This window comes from Prenolepis imparis, unplaced genomic scaffold (genome assembly GCF_030444845.1).
Source record: "Prenolepis imparis isolate NDT839.2.m4 unplaced genomic scaffold, iyPreImpa1.0 SCAF_7, whole genome shotgun sequence".
In the NCBI taxonomy this organism is placed as follows: domain Eukaryota; kingdom Metazoa; phylum Arthropoda; class Insecta; order Hymenoptera; family Formicidae; genus Prenolepis; species Prenolepis imparis.
In genome coordinates, this window is record NW_028141165.1 from 11078997 (window position 1) to 11104841 (window position 25845).

Below are 25845 nucleotides of genomic sequence, written 5' to 3' on the forward strand. Positions count from 1 at the left end.
ATATGCCATGTGCAATAATGTTAGCATTCATTATATTCACGTCATTAGTACATACATTTATGTTTAAAATATGCGTTTTCTATAATTTTTGGAAACGTTTTTTTAAACAAATCTATCGGAATATATTGTTGAGATAAGAAAATATATTATTGGAAAATAACTTTGCAGAACTTTATATGTATTATAATTAATTATTTTTAATCCTACTATACATATAAGTAGAGTATGACTTTAACTTACATTATTATTAAGTATTTATTTTTAATTTAAATATTTTAAAAAATACGTTTATTTATTTATTTATTCATTAATTTATTTTTATGTAAATCGTTTCTTTTCTGTCAACATTATTCTATTCTTGTTGTCCTCTCTTTTTTCTTCTTTGTTAATTTTCTATAAATATATACATTTATTCGTTTAAGTGAAATTTAATTCAGAGATTGTTGACTAGTAATGAGTTTGAAGTATTTCAAGAACGATCTTAAATATTCGGCCACGCAAATGTAACTTGCGACACAATGCAAATTTGCTGCACTTGAATGTCAAAGACGAAAAATAAGAGCGTATACGACAGCAATGACGGAAGGTCAAGTGAGACAGGCATGTAAACTAGATCTCGCGTCCCCTCAATAATTATTATTTACGACATCACTTATAACTTATAACCATTTCTTTCTGGCGCTCTTGAACATCATTAATGACCGAGCGACCTCCGGTTTTCACGATTATTCTTCATTTTACTTTTTTATAAAATATAAACATGTAATTTCATCACTTCTGCCACTCGATTTTTTCAGAGTTCTCATTCGATATAACTTTCTTTTTGTGTACCTGCTTTAATGAGATTTTGCCAAGTATTATAACGATAAAACGCGTTTCTCTTAAAAAAATTAACTAATAAGCCATCTAAAACCCATATATGAATTTACATTCATAATCTTTAATTTAAAATTAATAGAAAAATGATTTATATATCTGTTTCTGAGAAACGCAAAATTAATCGATTTACATATTTTGTATTACTCACTTGTACACGTAAGGACCAACTTGTTGGAATCGCAGCTTACTCTCTCGACCATCTATGTATTCGTCGCGATTTGTCACGTTAAAGAGGTAGACTTTCAAGTAAAGATCGGCTTCGGGTTTCCGCCATAATTCGTACATCTCGCCTCCCTCGCTGAATGTTGCTTTCCATTTGAAGAGTAACTCGTAGGGATGAAATAGTAGTATAAAGCAACCAGATGCAATACCGAGCAAACCCAAAATTATCAGCATAAAGGTATCTATAGGCAAAAAGGAAAACCATGTAAAATAAGCGCGCACAATTGAGGAATCTTGAAATTAGCGAAGGGCGAGCATAAAAAAAAACTTGATGTTTCTCGTAGTCGAGAAGATATCATTAATTAAGCTATCTTTCTAATAAGGTGGTTTCTGTGATTTTTTTCTAACAATAAGCTATTTTTCCGCATATATATTCCAATTGTTGTTCTTCTGAAATGTATTAAGTGATGAACCTCTATTAGCTCTATATAATAATTTTGAAAAAATGATCTATTCATTTGTGAATTAATTAATATTTAATTACTTTTAGTAATGTACAATTTTATTTTTAATTTTTTTTTGAAACTGTATGTATGCATTATTTATTTTAATATTTTATTTATCATCGAGAAATATTATATTGTACAAATACTATTGTATGTTACCATCTTTATATTAATATGATCAATTTTCTTTCGTCAAAAGTAAGATGGTAAATAGTATGATAATATAGCTAAAGCAATATGGAACAAATATGGAACAAATATGGAATATAATGCATTGTTTTTATAATTATTCATTGAAATACAAAAGATATAACTACTCTATTTCTTATACTTTGTTTTATTGAATCTACAAATCTACGAATCTCGATCTTAGCGTTGATCTTAACGACTTTGATCGCAGATAAAGGTTACAGCAACTCTATATTTCGTAATTTATATTTAAGAGCCGAGAAATACCCTGTTCTTACTTTGACCATTAAAGCGCAACATTACTTTTGCAACGAGCGTTATTGCGATATTAGAATTACAATATATAGCAGTCGGTCAAGCGAACAGTGCTGATTTCTCGATCTTATATATTACACGGTCCATTCTATAATTTTTTGCCGCGAAAGATGAGAAACGATATTCTATCGTTTATCTGATGAGTCAAACAGACGCGTATTTTAAAAGTGAGATTGATTTTTTACTTAACTACCTTGTGTATTCAGTATAAAAAAATTAGTGCTCGTCATTTCATTTAATAATCAATTTTGATTAAACTAAAGCCATAAATTCTGTGTCATTTTGATTTTTTGTCGGATAAAATTTAAAATAATATTTTATAATTAGTTTATAATTTATTTCATAGATTGTTATAGAATGATATCCTGAAAAATAAGATGTTTATTGAGAAAAAAATTAGAAAAATAGATAATAAATAAATTAGAAAAATAAATAATCTTTTTTAATCTAAAAGTTTTGTATTTTTCTTGATATAAAACTGTTTGTAATTGAATAATTATAAGGAAAAATCCAAAACAGATACAAAAATACTAGACTTAAAGGGAATGTTGTAATTAGAAATTACCTACATTAATTTTTAATTAATTTATGATTAATTTGTGTGTTTCTGCAAAAATATATTTTTTCATTAATTTTATACTTTTGAAATATTTTTATGAAAACAGTAAAATTATTAAATCTAAATAAATATGTATCGATAATTAATATTATTAATTATATTCACAAATATTTGCTGACAATGAGATGTGTGTGCGTGCGTATTGTGTGCGATTATATGCTGCATATATCAAGGTAAACGTACCACTCAAATCCTTGAAGAAAAAAAATGAGATTTATTACGTAGTTGTCACAAACACATGCGAATATCTGCGCATTATTATATTATCATATATTTTATCTGGTCCAGGGAGAGAGGGAAGCAACGGTAAGGAAGAACCTTGGATCTCTATAAGATTAGAAGCGAAGGACTTTGCTATACTTCCGATATTTTCGGAAAAGAGATGAATTGTAAATCTTGATCTTTTGTTCATATGATTTGTTTTTTAATATGCTGCCATCAAATTTACTATGCCTAGTTCGTTCGTATCAACTCTCTAGAGAGGACAAATTTATTTATTTTGCATGCTGTCCATGACTTTAAATATGTATTACATGGAAAATAATTAATTTTTTTAATTATATACACAGCTCTTGTATATCATATTTTTCGAAATTTATAATTAAGCACTTGCTCACTTATTAGTTTTGTTATTGCAAAACTTTAAAATTTCATGTTTAAAAAAACTCTTCTTTTCTATTGTTAAAAATATTGGTATATGAACAATTTCATTAAAAAAAAACTCACAGTGTATAAAATTAGAGCGATTTTTATTTTTGATACTATTTGATTGTGTTATTTTTCTAATTATACACATCTCGGCCAAATACCTCAGAAATGAGTAATCAAAATGAGTAATTCAATTTCCATATTAAAGACTTCATAGCTGATAAATTATACATTTGCAAATCAACAATATAATATGTCACAAGTAATATGTTCATATTTCATTAATGCATTGGTAATGATTTATGAAGATAATAAAGAAACTTATATGAAGATAAAAGGAATAATACTAAAAAGTTGCCAAGAGAGCATCAGGATTTGTCATTGAACAAATCGCAGTCACTATAAATAGTCATATGAACTAGTCGAAACGTACACATTCGAGTATTTTTATATCTTTATGAGAAAGAGGGAGAATGATATATTCTCGATAACAATCAAACGCGATACAAGCAATTTTTTTTCACTTTCTGAGTGAATCGCGTAAAAAAAAGATTATTTTTTACTAACAATAAGAAATGTCATGTTTTCATCAATCAAGATATAAAGAAGCAAATGTTACAATTATAAACTTCGGAAAAACCGAAAATATAAACGAATGTATAAAATTATAAAAAATGAATTACTTTCTGAAACAAATTAATAATGTAAAGTCATAAACATGCTAAAAATAAAATGAATATAAGCTATGTAAACTTAATGACAGTGGGAGCAACGTGTGAAAAACGAATTATGTTAAGCAAAAAATCAAAACTTACAATTCTCGCGATATCGCGCTATCGTAATTATTAAGTAATCCTTTCATAAATCATGTGTGGTTGGGAGCATGCCGATGCGTATCGCGGAAGAATAATAAAAGAGTTTTATTCACTTGCGCGTTCGTGCGAAGGACACCGGTCAGAAGTGCCGTTCGATATCTTGAAGGGTCGAAGATTATCTCGCTGCACCTACACGCGTATCGCTATCTTACACAAACCAGTCTTAGAACAGCGCTATTCATTTGAATAAACACGGTTGCATAGAGAGATCGTACAAGAAATCTGTTTATATTTTCAAAGCAGTTATGTAAGCTCGAATTGATGCACGCCACACATCTGATAGGTATTTTATATTTATGTTATACAATTTGTAATTTATCTCTTGGTGACCTCTTTATTTTGTTTGATTTAAGGTGTTAAAATATTGCAAAATTTAAAAAATTCAAATTATTCATAAGAATATGAATTGGAATACTTAGACACTGAGATACTTAGACTTGCAACATGAAAATAATATAAAATATATACAACGCACATAATTTTTGTGTTATGCTTGTGTTAGGGAACTTTTTTCTCTTTGACATAAAATTAGTATGTTATATATTTTTGCAAACATTTTTCGATTTTGAGTAATATGAAAATTATTTAACATGGAAATAATTCTATAATTATAATATTATAAATTAGGCTGTGTTTAATTTAAGTTTAATTTTAATTCTTTTAAAATTACATTTATCTTACATATTAAATTAAATTTACATATTTTTCGATAGTTTTAAGTAGAAAATTAGATGAGAACAATTTTTTAAATGGGAGAAACGAAAAACACACGCAGAGAGAAGAAGTAATTGCTTTAATTGCTCTCTATATATATCTTGATTGAATAGAGCAAAAGTTAATTTTAGCGAATAAGGCGATGTATTTACACGTTTGCTCATGTGTAATGTTGTCGCAGTTATCAATATTGTAGAGAGAATATTTTGCTCTCGCCTATTGCAAGATCATTGGTAAGCTATGCAGCTATGTCGTAATAATTTTCCGGCGGTAATCGAGACGAGACTGCAAATGATCAAATAGAAAGCGCATAGCTGTACTGTGTGTCCTTATATTCTATATTGTTTTACACTTAGCACAAAAATGACACACACACACAAACAATAATTATATCTGTATGTATCAGATAACTGGAACACAACAAAATGTTTTTAATTTTTCATATTCACGCTCTAACTTACAAATTTTTGTGTGTGTCAAGCAATTTTTCAAGATAAAATATTTAATAAAGATACATAAAGTCAATAAAGCAGAAGTCAATAAACATTCTAATATCTATCTGTCAAAATATTTATAAATTAATTTCATTATCTATCAATTAGTTAAAAAGAAAAATATATTAATCAAGCAGTGATTCGATCAATTCTAATTTTCACTAATTTTTAATGATATTTAGCGCGGCAAAATTCGCCGCTAGTTTGCTTCTTCCAAGATTTTCACTGCGGCTAAACACAATCTAAGAAAACGATGTGAATTTCTCTCTCCTGTGTGCATTTTAGCTCGCTGTTGCCTCATGTTCTACGACTCGCGATAAAAATCGATTTGATAATTCCATGAAGTTAGTCGTCGTCAAATTTTACTGTGGTTAATTTTATCTACGTGGTTTGCGGCAAAATGCCATTTAACGTTCTCGAACTGGTCCGGCCGCGTTCCGCTTATTTCGCGCTCCTTTATCAGGTGACAATCCCTATCATCAGGTGCGTTTCGTATACAATTTTGCATCTTTTTTATCAACATTCTTTATTTCGCCGCGGGTCATTGCACAACACTAATAAATTCTCGAATAGCGGGATTACTGTCGCGCGAGAACGCGACCGTTTTGAAAAGTCCTATCCTATCATTCTTGAAATGCCAATTTCAACATCTGTAAGTAGTCATCAGTAATGAGTTTACATATTTCCCTCTATAAGTAACTATATACATATATATAGACTCTTTTGATGTTTTTTTCGAAATAATATTTTATTTTATTTTATTATTATTATATGTTTTTATTTTATAACAAAAAAATTGTTATATTCTTGGCATTTGTACAATGTCGAGATCGAAGTTAGTATAATAATTATGATGAACTTTTGAAACGCGCATACGGTATATATATATGGAAAAATATAGATTCTTTATTTCAAGTTACGTTTTTAAATATACAAATCTGAAGTATATAAAAAGAAGCATTTGCAGTCTCTTTAATCTTTCTGATACAAACACGAGCCAGTTGTTCAAAATTATAATTTTAAATTACAGTAAGATATTAAAATATTTATTTATTTGTTTAATTATTTTAAAAAAATATCTTTTGAATACGGTAAAAAGTATAGTTCTTCTAATTAGCTAATATGATTTTATTAAAGCTGCGAGGCAATTAAATTGTAATAACTTTTTTGTGGTTTCCGAGAGACGCACACCGATCATGGAAAAATTTAAAAAGAAAACAGGCTAATCATCGAACTGGTCGCGAGATATGTAATGCGTATATTCTCATGAATGGAGAATTCTTGTGCGACGAAGAAACGTCACTGGAAATTTCTGTCGATCGATTTTATTTTCTTACTTTGTAGCAGAAACCGGTTCTCTCTGATCAAACATTTTTTTTCTATAAGTTTAATATTATCTAGGGAATGTTCCACTACGTGTCTAATGCGTATATATCGTTGGATTATCGGATGACTAACAATTTCCTATCAATTGTACAGAACTATTACTACTACAGAATAATTACAACAAATAATGATAGATGTTTCATACAGCAAAGAATTTCACATAATGACATATATTTTATGACATATAATATAATTGAAATCTCTTTTTATATATAAGACAAGTCTAAAACAAATTGCTAAAAATTTGACAAATTTTATATTCTCTTTGATTAATTAAAAATTTTTAAATTATGTACAATACTTTATTCGATTTCAAGTTTAGTATATATTTTAAGCGAGGATCTTAATTTCAAAAATTATTATATGATAAAAAATTAGGAATTTATGCGGAAAGATCGAACATATATTTAAAATGTAACATTTTCATAGAAAAGAGATTAATCTCATACCAGTACTTATAGAGAATTTCTATTCTTTTCAGGACAATATATCTAATAGACACGCAGATGCTTTGTATGTATATGTAAACCTATAAAAATGATAATTAGGGAGATAAGTGTGCGAGCGTCTATCGTCTGAATAGACGCCTATGTGTTTTAGGTCAATAATAAAATTACGTATTGTACAGGATGAGAAAGCACTAGCCGTGGGAGATATATCGCGACTTGATAGCTAACTATCCGGTCCATTCATGTTCCGTTAAAGCAGATCGTATAGAACGAGACACTTCCGCAGATACGATTCGACCATCATTATATTCTTCGCGCGTAGTCAATAATGATCGGCGGCTACCAGTTACGAACAACGTATGCATGATTTGAATGCGACAGAAGGATACACGCTGCGTATATATGGGGCGTTTTATTTCGGCGAGAGCTTAATTTTGCAAATCGTTTATCTGCGCTTCGAATATTTAATACATAAATGCCACTCCTATTTACGGAATTTTGTTTTTTGACAAAACAAGAAATCATCACGTTGTTAAGATATAACTTGATGCAAAGGCCAACAGGCTAAATTAAGATACGAAATTTATCGTCGTATGGGAATTCAAGAAAACTTTTTAAATAGATATATCAGTGCTTTTTGTGACATGCAATTTGTAATTCAAAATTTGCAGGGACAATGAACAATTATATGTATAATGATTGTAGATTTAATTACAATCACACACACATGCACATATATTTTAAAGAATAAAAGATCGTTATTTTTTCTTTTTTTTCTTTTAAGTAAATACATTTTTGACTTAATGGAAAATTCTACTTGTTCCTCTTCGTACAATTTTTGCGACAGGTATCCGTTTCGTAACACCTGTACTTGTCAAATTTCGAAACAACACGTTCGCTAAAATGCACACATCGTACAATACATATTTTATTCGCATAGCTGAGACCGCTTAACATTCATGTCTTATTCAGATTCAGACGATAGTAAACAACGTGCATCGCCAATGTAAAATAAATTCGTTCTCGCGCGGAAGTATTTTATAGTATTTTGACAATTTCAATTTTAGGGTGCCGGTGATGGTACTTATCAGATCGTGAGGTCGCTCGCGATTCCGACATCTTCACCATTACCTATCTCAATGCATTTTCTTTTTTTTTTCTCTCTCTTTATTGCTCGCCGGTCATTAAATTATGTATCGCTTACGGTGCGGTTTATTTGACACGGTTACACGTAGCCGCAGATTTTAAGTCGGTCGGCGACTTTTATTCATTCAAACGGAAATAAAAGAGTGTGTGTCACGCGTAAGTAACACGCTTTTGACCGGCTTTTACTTTCATGCATGAGTACGCATGTAAAATATTCACGTGTTCGTTAATTTAACTCGTTTTCTTTTCAATAAGTGAGTTCGAAGCAATAAATATATATGATTAATTCGTTTATTAGCCAAGCATTTTTATCTTTTTCAAACATTATATCTTCTCGTTGTTAGTTAGCGCTACCTTCGTAATTATATGGCGATAATTGTTGTACTTGTCGTGAATATGATAAATTAATGAAATAATAAAGTTTGCAATTAGTATTGTGCGATAAAACATGTTGAAAAAATTTCCGCAAGTAAACAGCGCGATAAATTTGTTCGTATTTTATAGCTACATTAAAGATTTAATTCAATGAGAATCATATTAATCATAGAATGTAGAAGTATAATAATTTAACAAGACGGTTATAAATTTCTATATATTGTATATATTTACTAAAGATATAAATTTTTAGATAAGTGTTATTTAGGTAAGCATTCTCTACATTTCTTTGTAGTGTAGGCACTTAACATATACATTGATACTTTACAAATACGTTGATGACGAATTCTCGAGAATTTAGAGCCAGGAGGATTTTTGAATCGCGAATTTATACACCTACGTATAAATGTTACTACTGTGTGAAATTATGGCCAAAACAGTTAACGGTTTTATCGCGGAATAGCCCAACCAGAGAGTACTAAAACAGGTTTAACGAAACCGGAACTCTAAATAGCCTCAATCATAAAATTATTTTTATATCGCTACATGCCAACAAATATGCAAATATGATCAAATAATCGACGTAAGTAATTTAACAATTTAACAAATTTATACACGCCTCACAAAAACTTAGTTAAATATGATTAGATGATATTACGATTTTTTTGAATTAGATATAATTAGATGAATATTCCTGATAAAGTTGTAATCGTAATAATCGCAATAATTATGGTGCGCTTAGAGATATTCAATAGAATATCTAAGAAGTGAAAGAAAGTGATGCAAAACAATTATTCATCTTAAGACATTTTGATCGTAACTAAAAAAATAATTAGAAAAATAAAACTGGTCTTTCTATAAATATATTTATTTGCTTATTTGGTTTATATCAAAAGTATATGTATATCTGTGATTTTGTGCTTGTGCTTTGCCGACTTTTTTAAAAAAAATAAGCTTACAGTTGTTTAAGTTATTTATGCGTAGAATTGTTTATAAGAGTTTGAGATTCTTGACGATGCGTGTGTCCCAGACGAGTAACCAAATGCGAAACGTGACTTGCCGTCAAATAGCTCATTAAATCAGAATCTATAAACAACGGATCGTATCCATATCTCTTTGTTACGATCAATACAATTAAGTATATTTGTCAATTGTAAACTATTTTGTATTACAAATACAATTGCATAAGCAGCTGATCGCAAACGTGTCGAAATGCGGATGACAGTGTCTCGGACTCTCGGATCGAACTGCATAGCGGCGATTGTTATCGCACGAATCAAACATTTCAGCACGTATCGCTCGACGATATCGATGCAATTTTCGAAATTATGGCATGAAAATATAAAATTAATAAAATTCATCGTCGTAAGAAGAATTTATATTCTTTCCGGTTACTTCATGATCCGAAAAACTTTTCTTTCTCATACATAATTGCAATAGTTGTAGAAATATTTTAATTTGTCTTCCAGTTATATTAAACATTATTCGCACGATGTCCAAAAAATATTTTAATTTCTTCTGCGCGCATAATTGCAAATCTACTAAGCAAGTCTCTGAAGCCACTAACAGATTTACGAAATAAAAAAGACGCGTGTAAAATTGCATACTTTATATAAGTTGCATACAAGAATGCATATAACATTACGACGTAATAAAGTTTGGATAAAAATATTTTTATCCGATAATTTGCAGGAATTACAGTCGTCGTAGAATCGTAATTATCGAAATAATCATAATTTCTCGGCATAGATTTTGTCGACGACATCTATGTATGTTGCATCCTGTCGCGTGAGCAAAAGCCGAGTATCAGCATGTAGCATGTTGCACGACAAATCTATTTCTCAAAGATTCATATACGAATAGCGAATGCAATCATGATCAATCAGCGACTCGACATAGCGAAGTTGTTGCAAGAAAGTGAGCAATATCAATTACATTTATGGCTTAATTAAAACTTGCTTCTTATACGCTTTTTTTCTTTCTCCGTCAATTAATTTTTTGTCATTCTGTCATTTTACGCAGATACATTAGCTATTAAATGTATTAAATCTAGATTACGTTTCTTTTCTATAAACTTATTTTTAGAAAATTCTTTATATGTACTTGACATTTGCAATTACTTTTTTAAATCTTTATTAGCAAATTAAAATTAGAATATACCGATCAAAGTTATCGTAAATTTTGTGATACGAGAAATATTACATATAGAACGTTTGTATATCTCTTTCTCTCGATATATATAAAATATATGAAAGCATTCAATTATCTATCTAATCATTTTCTATTCTTTTTTTGAAAGAACTAGAGTTATATATTATCTACAGTATATAAATTACATATACTGCACACTTAACCGATAGTATCCGATAATATTGGGTGCTCGTTTGTAATTTAATCGATTGCACAGGCACGTATGAAAAGTTTTTTTCGGAAAATTTTCAATGTTGCAATCAGGCGAAAGCCAATATTTCGCGCTCGGCTAAGCGGAGCAACTTAATCGAAATGAACCGCAGTTGCACTTTCGGTCCAATGCTCGCTTTTGTTTGTTTTCTTGAACTATATCATATGCTTAGAACCGGTTTGCTCGTTCTTAATTATTTGTACATCTCAGACTGCATGGTTGAATCTTATATACATATATATATTTTTTTTACATGAGAAATGGTGCGCTCTTTTTGAGAAGAGTGATCACTTGTAACCTTTTTGCGATATGCAATTGAAAGGTTTACATTTGCATAAAAAAAAAAAAAAAAATATAGCGCGTTATAATAAAAATGACGCCAAGCTGGCATTTTTATGCGACAATCTTTTTCTTTTGCAGTTATATCTTATTTTTCTTAAATATTTATATTTATGTGTATCCTATTTTATATGTAATGACTTTTAGATTTTGTGGGAGCGTCTAGTCATAAAATAACAATCAATTAAATATTAAATATATAGTTTAGTACGATTTGATTTCTTTTTCGGGACATACCTTAGCTAAAGATTAGTGCTAAGATAGTGCTAAATATGAACACATCCATAATAATAAAAGAAAGTTAAAGATACACTTTGGATTCAATGGTTCAAAAAGATTGCATATGTTAATTTTTTTTAAAGGATTGAGGTAGACAAATCGTATGACGTGTATCTGTATTTCTTATGGCCAGTTTCTTCACCTCCGATTAACTTTAACCTCCGGTTAAACTATATCTTTGTCTGTTTTCAGATACGTTCTTAAAAAGAAACAAAGATATAGTTTAACTGGAGATTAAAGTTAACCGAAGGTGAAGAAACTAACCATTAATGCTGTTACTAACTGATACTTGTTTACGACAAATAATTATGCACTTATAGTTATTTTTAAATTACATTGTTTTTTTATGCTCCTGTGATGAATCTTTTTCATTTATTCTGTTCTGCGTATAATATATAATATATAATATAAGAATTTCGGTGATTGATTTGTTCTAAACGATCAAGATAAAAACATAACGTTCATTTTTTTTGTATTGTATTAGGTTGTTCTAAATTTATGTCTCTCTTTAAGATATCACACAAAAATAATTACATATTATTATGATATTTTTAATTACAAATCAAAATAATTAAAACGTTAATAAATAACAATGCATAAGTCATAAAAAAACGGATCTATCATATATTTTCTCAAATACGTCTTTTCACGAATTAAAAACGGATTTCCGCAATTAAAAACGAGTTCTATGTTTATGGAAATACAGCACTATAGAGGTTACCCTCGTTAAATCCGGTCTCATTTATTCGAAGATCTCTTCCTTTTACACGTTTATGTATATATCGTGTATGTAGCCTCGAATTTATGCCATTTTAATTTGTCAACGATCGAGAAATAAAATAGTCTTTGTTACTCGAAACGAAACTTCCTACTTACATTTTGGCCATCTTCCTCTGCGATCAGAAGGCACTGAGAGTAGAGCAGTGTTAAATAATCTATTCACCACTAGTGAGGATTTTCTTTGAATGTTGCTCGGAACTCGCGACAATTTCCTCTCATCCTGCTCGTCCGACCTGTCGGAATCAAAATTGGCATCGTCCGACGAACAATTCCGACAACGCGACAAAGTATTCCAAATTAGCATGAGATCCTTCATATTTTCGGCACAGTTCAGTCTTCCGGGTTGTTGCTAATCACAAGAATAGGCGACTTATCGCCGGCGATTTAGCAGTTGCGACGTGTCGCGACTGACAATAAAGGCAAGTATCCGCTTCTAGCTCGATGACGGCTTGCGGAATTAATCGGCTCGCACGTCGCGCGATTCCTAATGCTATGTAATTTTCGGCAAGCAGACTCCCGTCAATTATATGCGATTTCGAAACACCCTCCCCGTATTTCCGATTTAAACTTCAGTACAAAGACCTTTCACTTTCTTCTGCGCGTTTCGACTCAGCGTCTTTGATCGACCGAATATTCGTCACTCTTCGCGAATAACCTTGCTGATGTCGAAATTCTTCTCTTCCGGATTCTTTAGTCACCGTTAAATCTCCGAGGAACGTGCAACAATTGCCGATAATCGTACGTTTTCGAGATAATTTTGCGACTATTTCGATGAAGAAATGTTCATCTCCGAAACTTATCAGCGCGAGAAGCTCGAGTCACACTCCGCCAATTGTTTAGGATCGTTTGACTTTTGTCTATCTCCACCACCTGTTGTGTATCACCTCACTCCCCGCACGGTGCGTGCAGTACACACTTCGATGCAAGAGTGGCGGGAACTTGGATCGGTACGGATTTTAAAAATATGTTGCTCCCACCATGGTGGACCACTGCTACCTTGTTCATCGCCGATCGTCGAGGCGAGTACCGGTAAACACGTGGAAGACCGGCCAATCGAGTCACGAAGTTGCCATCCCACCGCGAGGGAGCTCAACAAGAGCTCTCTCAATATCTGTTCATTGTGGTACACGGGGGATTCTCCAGCTTCAACCGGAGGGAAGCGAATCTTCAAGGTCGTTCGTTCAGCAGTTAATAAACGGTTGTTTCAGAGCGAGATACCGACTACTTTTTATGGTGCAAAATGCTTCTCAGAATAGGAGATCGCCAGAATTAATTTTACTCCGTGCACTGAAATGTGATTGAGCGTGGTTTAACTTGACGTTTAAGATATTCAAAAGCATAATTGTTTTATAAAGAGGGTATCATTTTTATAAACGGAAAATACACATATGAAAAGCTACATTCAATATTATATATTGAAGAGATAAGAAGGACAAGTTATTACACAACACAGGCTAAGTGAGGCTGAGGGGTAATCTTGAAAATTCATAATTCAAAGAGAATACGACGTAGAATTGTGTCCGTAGGAATGTAATTATTATTTCTTGACAGATTACAGATATTACTGAAGAAAATTGAAATGAGGGAGTTTGATTAAATAATGTTTGATTTATGCTTTCCAATTTAGCTTGTTTACTCGATTCTATTATTTATATAATATAATTATTATTTAAATTGTTTTATAAAGTAATATAACGCACCATTATTCAACATATACAATTGCATCTGTGTTATTATGTCATATAATTAAATAAAATTATGTGATATTTACATTACTTTTTAGAAAATATAATTTGGAAATAATATTATATAATAGAGTAAACACACAAATATGTATAAAATCGAAAGAAGTAAATTGAATTTTATCTCCTTTATTAATTTTTTTGATGTTTTTCTTTACTGAGATTTTATGACATAAGTGACACGGATTAAATAGCTAATAAAAACGAGTTTATGAGATGTTTGTTACATGTTATGTGCATAAAAGTACGCCTATTTATTCGTCTGTATAATAATGCATTTCTGCTCTAAATCTGCCGATGTTGCATAGTATGCAATATCATCTTTGCTGATGGGAGCACTATTTCATGATGTTAAGGACGAAAAGATTCTAGGTATGCGCGCTTCAATATCTGCAATTTGCAATTGCAAATTTTCAATAGCATCCATTATGTAATTAGGATCGATTACTTGTTGTGGCAATATCGGTATGCATCACCGTGCATATTAAATCTTATAAGTTTCCACGTAAGCGCGGAACTGTATAAGATAGAAGTAGCTCCGAAAGATGAAAAAAAGGGGCAAAAAAATTATAATTGAAGTGCAATCGATTAAATTGATTATGCTCATATTGGCCGGGAAAATCTTTAATACCGACGTCGCGTGTTTCGCTGTCAGCTGTAAACTAAAGGCTGCAGTCGAGAATGCACTACGAATGCTTTGAAACATCATTATATCTTTGTTCTACATTCCAGAAGAATAAAGATAGAATGATGTTTCGAAGCATTCGTAGCGCATTCTTGACCGCAGCCTAAGTCGATCGCAAACTTGCAACATTTGCGTGCAACATTCACGTCCTTGTCGTTCAGTTCTTGCTTCTGCAAGTTCGTGCGGCGTCATTGAACGCGTACGGTTAATGAGATGTGTCGCGATTTAATAGTATTGGTCACAACGGAAAACCGGTAACACTCACCGACTCGTTTGCCGGGAAATTCCCGAGGATAGGTCGATTCATGCTAAGATTCTTTTTCAGTTTATCTGATGTTTATCTGAAATTAATTTTCAAAGTCGAATTTATTTATAATTAATTAAGATTTTTCAGAATTACAACTCAAACTATTTTTCCATCAAGTAGCATCCTATTTAGTCATCATTTGAGAAATCTGATTAACTTACTAAGTATTTAAACATTTCAATATATAACTTATAAAATTACTTATAGAGTAAATTTTCTTTTATAATCTGTTAAAACATTCTATTATTTTATAATTATAATATAGATTACTTTTTTGATAGATTACTTTTTTGATTTATGATAAATTATTGTTACTCTTTCGTATCTGCTTTTATATTAATAGATAAGACTTGAAAAAATTTATTTAATATACAAAATTAAAATGACGCATAGCTAATAAGCTAAAGTTTTTACAAAGAATAAACTCTGATGAACAATTTGTTTATTTGATAATTATATATAGAGAACAAGAATTTTTTAATAATGATTATCTTAATCTTATCACGATATTTTTAGTGAATTTTATATTTTATGCTATTTATAAGTGTAATTATTATCTCAATTTTCTTTAAATCTTCAGACAGATTTATCCTCGCGAATATTTGATTTGTACGTCACACGAAGTTTAATTGGACGATATAATGATCAGATTTCGAGATAATTCCACATAACTGCGAATGTGGGTGTCTGCGAAAGGTGCGAAGTCGTATAGCGGACTTTACCGGTTCCCGTAGTCAATGCCCTTGCGTGATATTCAAGGTTACGAGATTCAAATAAATTATTTCATGAAACGCTAAATATTTCCGGTTTTTGCGGTTATCGACTTTCTTCCAGTACCTTGAACAGAGATATTTATTTATTTTTATCGTTTTTTATGTAAATCGCCATACCTATTGCATTAAGATCGAAGATAAACCGACGGGAAAGTACAAGTTGCTGGGGAATATATATATGATATATATACGTATATATATATTGGTAAATTACTTACTACATTCAGCGACAAGATTGAAATGAATCATGAAATTAATGTAGTGAATTCTTAATGAGAACTTGTTATGAACTTTATGACATGGAGGTACACGATCTTAGTTCATCCTCATTCAATAATCATTACCTATTTTTAATGATTAATGAAATTAAACTAAATTAAAAAGAAAAAAAAAGAAATTCTCGTTTTTCTATATACATAAAAAGCTTTTATACCTATAAGCAATTAAAAATTATAGAATTCAGATTAATATTCGCAATTATAAATATTTTTCAACTCTTCTATGTGCTTATCTTCGTGTTTTTAACGCAGTAACACTATTTTTTACATTAATCCTCATTTTCTTTCAAAATATCGCACCTATCACTAATCAATCTCCACTTTCTTAGCGGATAATTGTTTAACAAACGTTGTCACGGGCTATGAGCACCGTTGATTGCACAATACGCACGTAATTTCAACTTTCGACGTCCCGTTAACTCCATATCAAAACGTTCACGATCAATGAAGCTTGAACGCGACCATCGCATAGAACTCGGCATTATCATGATAGTCAGTTTACCTATCTGCCCGTTATATTTCCGTAAGTATGAATATCGATTAACGATATAATCCTGCTGATTTGACTCGAAGGCATTCTGGTCCTTTCCGTCCTCTCATCGCAGAGAGTGGAAAGAAAGCGATTTGCTTAAATAAAAAACAAAATCGTATCCTGGCATTCGAAATAGTGCAATGATCAGACTAGCAAGGTCTTCCAGTAAATGTGTCAGTATTTAAAATAAAATACGCACATTTTAATTACATATTTTTTTAAATATTATAATATTTAATATTTTTTTCGTAAAAAAAGAATAAATAAATTGATGTTCAAAATGGTTTCTTGATTTAGCACAAATAGTATTCGAAATTCTCTTAGAACAAGAAGAGTTTAAATGATTTATTGATTAAATTTTGCTAAATCATCATTATTTTTTATTTAAGTTATTAAAAATCAATACGCAATGCATGTAAAACTCAATTTCCGTTATTCTAATCAGCACTCGGGTCACAGTTATAAATTGCTTTATCATAATTAAACGCAAAGCGCAAAGGTTACTGTTAATTACTCATTTCGCGAATTTATTTCATGTATTATTATTGTTAAATTAGGCGTAAACTTGTTATAAAATTTTATATTGATAACTCAAGCTTTACGCTATTGTAATTGACGTATCGTCGGCTATTATAAGAATAAAAAGAGGAGATTAAAGTCGCTCCCGACACAGAAAAACAAGTATGCAAACTTCGCTTCAAAAAAATATTCGTGCTAAGAGAAATGAGATATTTTCCGTTTTGTGATTAAAATTTACAGACAAATTACGACGCATATTTGCGATCTAATAGAAAATAGAAAAATCAATTCACTCATATTTCCTGGTACATTTTTGCGGGCAGCTAGTCATTGATAAGAAAGGTCAGTTAAGAACTGATAAAAACGTTTGAAATGATATGCGATTATACGTGCCTTTCTAATCTTTTGCGATATCCATATATATTTCCAGCTTATTGTTAGACAAATCATCTAAAGTCTTATCTATCCTATATACGTTAATTTTGTTCATACATTATATGTGACTAATGTCTTGGTCGCAATTGATAATTCTCGCTATCATATGGGTGGTCGTGCGCATACTTATAACACACGTTCTTATCGTTCACGTTGACGTGCATGTGTTTAATTCGCATTCATGACGTTGAAAGGCGATTTTAAAAGAACGCGCAGATATTACGAGATCATGCTATTTCGTTTTTATGTCACATGATTGCATATTAGATTAGTTGATGTGTATTTATTATACAGACACACTTGCTAAGATCGATTTACAATACAAAAAAAAACAAAGAGATTGATAGAAGGATAACTTGTTGATAAAAAAATATTAAAAAATATCTTTATCTTTAACTAAAAAGATGTGTGTGGTTATGTTTAATTAAAATTTTTTAAATATTTAATTTATTTAATTTATTTAATTTAGTGTAATAAATTTGTCAAAGAAGAGTGTGACAATACAATCAAAGAAAACTGTCGGAAATTAATATTAGTTAAAAATTTTAATGTAATGTTAATTATTTCTTGTTTATCATTTTTACATAGTTACAATATTCAAATATTTTTCTAGAAATATTATTTAGCGATAATGTGTATATATATATATATATATATATATATATATATATATATTGCAATGTAATATTAAAAAAATATAAGGAGTATTTCCTGTTAAACTTATATTTCTTATCTCGCACAGATATTACATACATAAATAATTTAATAACTTTCTTTTTCAATATGATATAAATGAAGATTATATAATGATTAGTTAATGCACATTTTTCTTTCGATTCAAGTAATTAATTAGTTCAAATAATTAAAACAAAATTAACCGCAAAATATATAACTAATGCATACAAAATATATAATGCATGAGAGAATTGTGTGTTATATGATAATATATTGCAGTGAGGCGAAAATAAAATTAAGAATTGCCGAAAGTTTATAGACTATTTATAAATTGGAAGTAAAGACTATTATGACAACGATTTTCTTAATATATTCAAAATAACATGTTATTTGATACTGATATATTCTGTAATCATTGAAACTTTTCAATTTTGCTATTTTAAATTAACATGAGCGATACATGAGACTGTTCCGCAGATTTTAACATCTCATCCGTAATATTACATTGAAATTTTTGTATTATATCTATATTGTTTAATCAATGCAAAAATTCGACGGACGATTGCGATGTTGATTAAAAAGACGCACGCGCGTATGAATAATTATGTCACGCAGGTATGACGCGATTGGAGACGATGGCTTGCGGAAGTTTTACAACCATTGCGGCATCCTTTTCGGTTTGAATTATACATCGATATTATAATCAATTTAATTTTGTCACGCAAATAAAAAAATTATTATTGCTAATAGTCTGTTGACGGCGCGAATATATTTCTGTTATCTTATGTTACGTCACATATGATATATATTAGCAAAAAAAAACGAGATTGATAATAATTATTCTTTAAGTCAACAATGTAGGCTCCCTGCATTGATAAATTACAAATTCAGAAGGAGGCTATATGGAGCCACGCGTAGGGTGTAGGTACGCAAATACTAAAAACAAACTTGTTGGAATAACAAATTTATTAAATCTAAACGTTTCGGTCCTTTCTTTGGACCTTTTTCAGTAAATTTAATACAATAAATTATAATGGGGAATCTACATACTGCCGCACGCAGCGCAAAAGCCGTGAGCCCCCCGATCGATACCCCACTAAATAGACAAAGTGAAATAATATGTCATGAGGTACTCAAAAGTGGACTCTAATGAAGAGTATAGTGAGGAATTTCCGAAAGGGGGCTCACTCTTACTCACACATTCATCCATCGCACATTCACACGACCGTACGCGGACGCGTCCGACGCACGAGTTATTCTTTAAGATTTAACGATCTGATACCTCAGCAAAATGACGTTTAAGAGAACGCGCAGACATTACAAAATCCTACTATTTTATTTTTCATTATTGATGTCACATTATTGCATATCAGATTAGTTGATGTGTTATACAGACGCATTTGCTAAGATCGATTTACATTTAAGATCAATTTTTTCAATAAAATAATAATTAAATATTTTTTTGTAATGATTTTATGTATAATCACTTCAACTGACAACTATCATGCATTCCTTTTTAATTTTGAAGCGTTACTATTCTGGAAAATGTTTAATTTTGAAAAAAATTGTATACTGCTATTTTTTAATCACATAATCGTTTTTGCACTCTTGTAATAATACAATTGTGTTAACATTGAATTTTATCAATTATAAAAGTATAAGATTTTTGAATTGGTGAATCGTCACGCTTTAACTTTTGATCACGATATATTCGAGTTCTTCTTTACTATGCTTTGATCTATTCCAATAATTTATACTTTTACTTCCAATTTAAATGTGGCTATATAATTCTCAGTCTATGATTTAGCATATTAATTGCGATTTTGATAGAAAGAATTCGGAAGTTTTGGCATGTGTTTCTATAGATCGTATGTAGAAGTTTTCATGAAAGATTCTAAATACGTTTTTTTAAAATTAAATGTGTATGTGTAAAGAAACTTGAAAAACATATTACAAAGATATAATTTTTTCTATTTTACTCATCAAAAGTGCAAAGTAATTAAAATTTACATTATAATGTGATTTACTTTTTGTATATTACATTTTTCTTCTTTTTTACAATATAAGCATTTAGATAATTTTGACTGTGTAAAAAAGTCACTATTTTATAATTATCTTTTTAACATCGTTCGGCCTCTATAAAGGAATTCCTACAAACAAACGGTTTCGGATCGGAGAATGCATGACATTGCATGATGTGCTTTTGATGAGCAAAAAGCAGCAAAAAAGAAAAATGAGGAAAAGGGCGAACGATGTGACGTCAATACTTAAGAAAAAAAATTAGTTCTGGAAGATTCCACAACTAAAATTAACTTCTTACCCTACAACCAGTTTCTAGCATGAATATTTCTTTTAGCATTACTAATTTAATGATGGAGATTCTCTCTCTCTTTCTCTCTTGCTCTGCTTCCTGCGCTTCCTGCGCAGATTTATAGTCGCATTTTAGAAGCAATATAAAAAATTGTGCGTATCTTTTTAACACAATTTATTCACAATTAAATGAAGAATATCTAGAAAGAAATAATAAGCACAACCAGTATATATATATATATATATATATATATATATATATATATATATATTTCAGAGCTAAAAAAGCATAATCTAGAAACATCATTTGCTATTCGTTATTATTAAAATCCAATAATAAAAAAAGTATCTATAAATAAACTGATTAATGATGGTTATAATACAACGTAAATAAAAGTTAATGCCTACTCATCTTAATCATCGTGTTAGAACAACGATCGTGTCAAGATAATAATTGCTCGTGTTCTAAGAGAACAGAATAAGTAAACGTCAATCATGATTAATCATGATTATAATTATTTATCGTTTAAGTTAAGGATGTTAATGCAGTCAATATACATATATAAAGTTCGTCCAAGGCACTATTATGCTTTAGTAAATCTACTCTTTTTGTTTTCAAATTACATAAAATGTATTCTCTCTAATACCTTTTAAAAGATACACGCACATACACACATATTTTATAATTTTTTATTTATATCGATATATTAATATGTGTGCACAATTTCTCACATATTGCAATTTATAAGTAATATATTTAAAAGTATTTCCTTTTAAAAAAGAAAATCATATCTTTTTTTATTATTTTGTTGCATTGCATTAATGCATAATAAAATACATATATAAAATATTTCTAAATTTGTTGATCTATCACGAATTTTATAATAAATTGTTATAAAGAATTTTTTGTTTAATATAGTAGAATTTCCTATATTTTATATAGGTATATATTTATTCTTTTTTTTAATAATAATTTTTATATCAAAAATATATTTTGTTTATTTATATATAAAACACGCGAGTTTAAATTTACTGCGATTAAATTGAATATAATGATCGTAAATTAGCAAAAGATTTTCGATCTTATTTTTGCGCAAGTCTTACAAGTTCTTATTAAGAAAACGACTTTCTCGGGAAATAGTTGAGAATTTTTATGCAAATTTATGCTTATCGTGCAATTTGCTAGATATGCATATATTTTTACATTATTATATCTGTGCATCCTGAGTAATTAGTGAAAATAAAATTAACTTCAAATTTTTGAAGTTTTGGTCTAGTTTGTATCATAAAATTCCAAAATACTTAAAATTTTTGTAAAAAAATTTTTACAAACTTTTCCATTAATAAATTAATATAAAGAAGTTACACAGAAAAATAACAAGAAAATAACAAGAATTACATAAATGAAAGATTTATGCAACTCTTCATTTTCTTATTTTTGCTTTGTATAGTCGATAGAATATTCGATTTCAATACTCATTTCATTTGAATAAACGTCAAACAATTTTTTCACACAATTACTACGCAATACTTGTGTTATTTTCCATCTATAATTTGTTTTTTCTGTTAACGAATAAAGTACTATTATTTTGTATTAAATACATTGTATTAGACATGTGCGTATTTCTTAGTTTCGAGTTATGTAGAATTCATCTTTTTATTCAACTCGAGGAACGACGATTAAAGCACGGTAATTTATACGTTTATTATGAGTTGACCAATAGTAGGGGATTAAACATAATTCTAATTTCATGAAAACAAGTTAATTATTTGTAAATGTATGATAAGAAGTTTATAACATCAAATTTTTGAAAGATAATCTATTCGTTACTTTAATTTCAAGAAAAAAAGGATTAAATTAAGATAATTATTTCGGTAAAATATCTTATCATATATAAAATGTTCTAATTATAATGATAGAATATTTTAGGAAGACTATATAGAAGAGTATATATTACATAAAATTAACAGTAATATAAGATCAGAATAATGTGAAAGACTATATGCAACAACAGATATAGCCTGTTTTGTGAAGATGCATCTATTTGATTAGTAATTGCAAAAAATATCAAAATAATTTTCGCGAAATGTTTCTTGACAAGTACTTTTGTCATCGCAGATAATTCGAACAAGAAATAAAAATGATAAATTACATACCTAAATTGATGGAAGCGTGGGCACGTCAATAATTTTTAAATAAAATGTACAAATTAAGGCCATCACTATGAAATCTGAGATTAACCCTTGGCACTTTACAAGTACTGATTTCATAATGAAATTACTTTTTGATTGCGTTGATAGCAAAACCGGTTGTAGATTCGTCGAGTCTGCTATATGTATTTCCTCGAGTTCTTTCCTCGCATTCCAGGCTCTTTCTACGCACCATTGTTTTAATGCCCCTGCGATATTCCTCATCTCCAAAGCTATTACACCTGAAAAAATTTTTTATTTATTATTTGATGTCTTTTTTAAACATCTTTATTGTAGACATAGAAATAAAAATTTAATGTCTGTTAACATTCGAAGAAAATTTTAATAAGGGCCATCACACACAAATTGACATAGCTGCACATACATAACATAAGAATGTCTGGATCAATGAGCATATTTTATGTAAATCAATATGGTGACTTTATGCGACTTTATATTCGATATTCATATGCAGCTATGTCAATTTGTGTGTGATGGCCTAAATCTTGCGTATATAAAAACATACGCATGCCAAATATTTATGCAACTCAAATATATCTCATTAAATCCTCTCTAATAATTATATAAATTTAAATATATATAATATATATATTTCTTTTTTTTAATATATACATATCTACAATTAATCACAGCATCCGTTATGAAATTTATTTATTTAATTTTATATGTTTTAAAAAATGCAATGTATGTAATAATTCATTTATATTTATTGGGAGATTATGTAGGAATATATATATTATCACGTCTAAAAAAATAAAAAATTAAATACTAAATTATATAAATAAGATATATTTTGTAGCTAAATTATGACTAATTATCTCTCATTCTTTATTGGTACACCTAAGTCACGTTAATAGAGAATGTTCTATTAATAAATAACAAAGTCTATAAACCTAGCTTATATGTGAATTGTATTGTTTTATGAACACAATTCCACTATCTTCCATCTATTTAATTCCAAACGCTCAAATATCCGCCACAAATGTCAGCCACAAATATCCAACAAATATGCGAGATTTTGTGAGATAAACTACTTAACAATTGGTTAATTGTGATTGTTTTGCTTAACGAAAAGTCGCGTGACAATTTAATTAGTGAAGTTTTAATGTGAATTCACGTACAAGGAAATAACGACTTCAAAGAGATAAAAATACGAAATCTTATTTCGAACTTGATTCTGATTAATCCATTTATAACAAAGGAATCCATCAAAATAGATTTTAATAATGGATTTCTTATTAAAGAGTATAATTTATAATGTATGATCAAATATTCGTGCAGTTTCTAAAGTTCGCCTTTCTTATCACTTATACATATGCATAATATATAAAATTTTCACATTAATGAATTGACATTCATTAAAACTCTTAGACTACTAAGGCCCGATTGCACCAACATTATTTTAGCTTTAAGTGAGACTTAAATATCTATCTATCTTTATCTTTTTTTCTAAATAAATAAAGACAAACATATATTTAAGTCTCGCTTAAAACCAAATTGACGTTGGTGCAATCGGGCCTAAATTAATTTTACAGAATAGTTCTTCTTTAAGAATAGAATAGAATTTAAATACGAGGGTAAATCAAAAAGTAAAAGGATAAATAAAGAAAAACACATTTATTTTAACCTATGTGGAAACTTTACATATCATTTTTCGTCATAATCCCCACCAAAATCGATACATTTGATCCACTACTTAATAAGCTTCTGTATTTCATCCTGGAAGAAAGATTTGGGTTGGATGCGTAGCCAGTTACCACTGCAATGACCTTCTCATCCAAAGAAAATTTTTTTTCTCGTAGTATTTCTTTTCTTTTTTTTTCTTTTTTCTTTTTTCTTTTCATCTTTTCGGTTTATTAAAAGAAGCACTACGAGGAAAAAATTTTTCTTCGGATGAGAAGGTCATTGCAGTGGTGCATAACTGGCTACGCATCCAACCCAAATCTTTCTTCCAGGATGAAATACAGAAGCTTATTAAGTAGTGGATCAAATGTATCGATGTTGGTGGGGATTATGTCGAAAAATGATATGTAAATTTTCCACATAGGTTAAAATAAATATGTTTTTCTTTATTTGTCCCTTTACTTTTTGTCTTACCCTCGTATAAGATGTACTATGATCTGTATCTCTTTTAGGTTCCGTTTTCAGAAAGAGATAGAAAAGAACTAAACTATTAATTATGATTTCAATTAATAAATGTTGAAGAAATCAGACCTCAGATTTTGCATTAAATATGTTTATATGCATTATGGAATTAATAAAAAAAATATATTAGATAGAAAAATTATTTGGAAAGCTATATGGAAAAACTATATTTTCGTAAGTCTTACGGCGTTACTTACGGATTGCTGTCCTAATATAATTCAACATTCTCTAACAGCGCGAATACACTTGTTACACACGATCGAATCGCGGATGCCGAATGTGGAAAATTCGAAGTCGGGAATCGGCAAAGATATAACAGTGCAAATTCTCGACTTCTCCATCGACGTCTGTTTAATTACTGATTGTGAGTGCAGCCGCTGCCCCTCGATTGTTTTTCACAACCACTCTACAAAATCTTAGGGCGATAACAACATTCAGGCAATCTCTACTGCTAGACAAGCGAGAAAGAGAGGGAAACAGACTAAAAGAGAGATAAAACATCTTGCCACATTTCTCTCATGTTCTTTTAATTCAGTAAGCCAAATTTAAGATTTTTTCAGCTGTACTCAAATAGGATATTTACGATATATTTATATATATAATATACAATATTTATTACAATTTATTATTTCTATTATTTATTTTATATACAAAAGTATAACAAAAAATTGACAATA

The 25845-nt window shown here is 29.6% G+C and overlaps 2 protein-coding genes across 5 annotated transcripts in view; one reads left to right on the forward strand and one right to left on the reverse strand.

Annotated features, from left to right (window-relative positions):
• LOC145938322 (scavenger receptor class B member 1) overlaps positions 1–25534 on the reverse strand; it is a 39834-nt gene extending 14300 nt beyond the window's left edge. Inside the window, exons 1-3 of one of the 4 annotated variants that reach the window (XM_083041825.1) lie at positions 25366–25534; positions 23095–23244; positions 1028–1283 (exon numbers count right to left, since the gene is read on the reverse strand). In XM_083041825.1, coding sequence (XP_082897951.1) covers positions 1028–1283; positions 23095–23244; positions 25366–25393 — 434 coding nt within the window. In that variant the 5' untranslated portion in view covers positions 25394–25534. Of the gene's footprint in view, positions 1–1027; positions 1284–12652; positions 13844–22969; positions 23245–25365 lie in introns of those variants that run through there. The other 3 variants (XM_083041823.1, XM_083041824.1, XM_083041826.1) reach the window with 3 other exon arrangements.
• Prd1 (pleckstrin homology domain-containing protein pruning defect 1) overlaps positions 1–25845 on the forward strand; it is a 282723-nt gene that overhangs the window by 34735 nt on the left and 222143 nt on the right. The gene's annotated exons all lie outside the window — the stretch shown is intronic.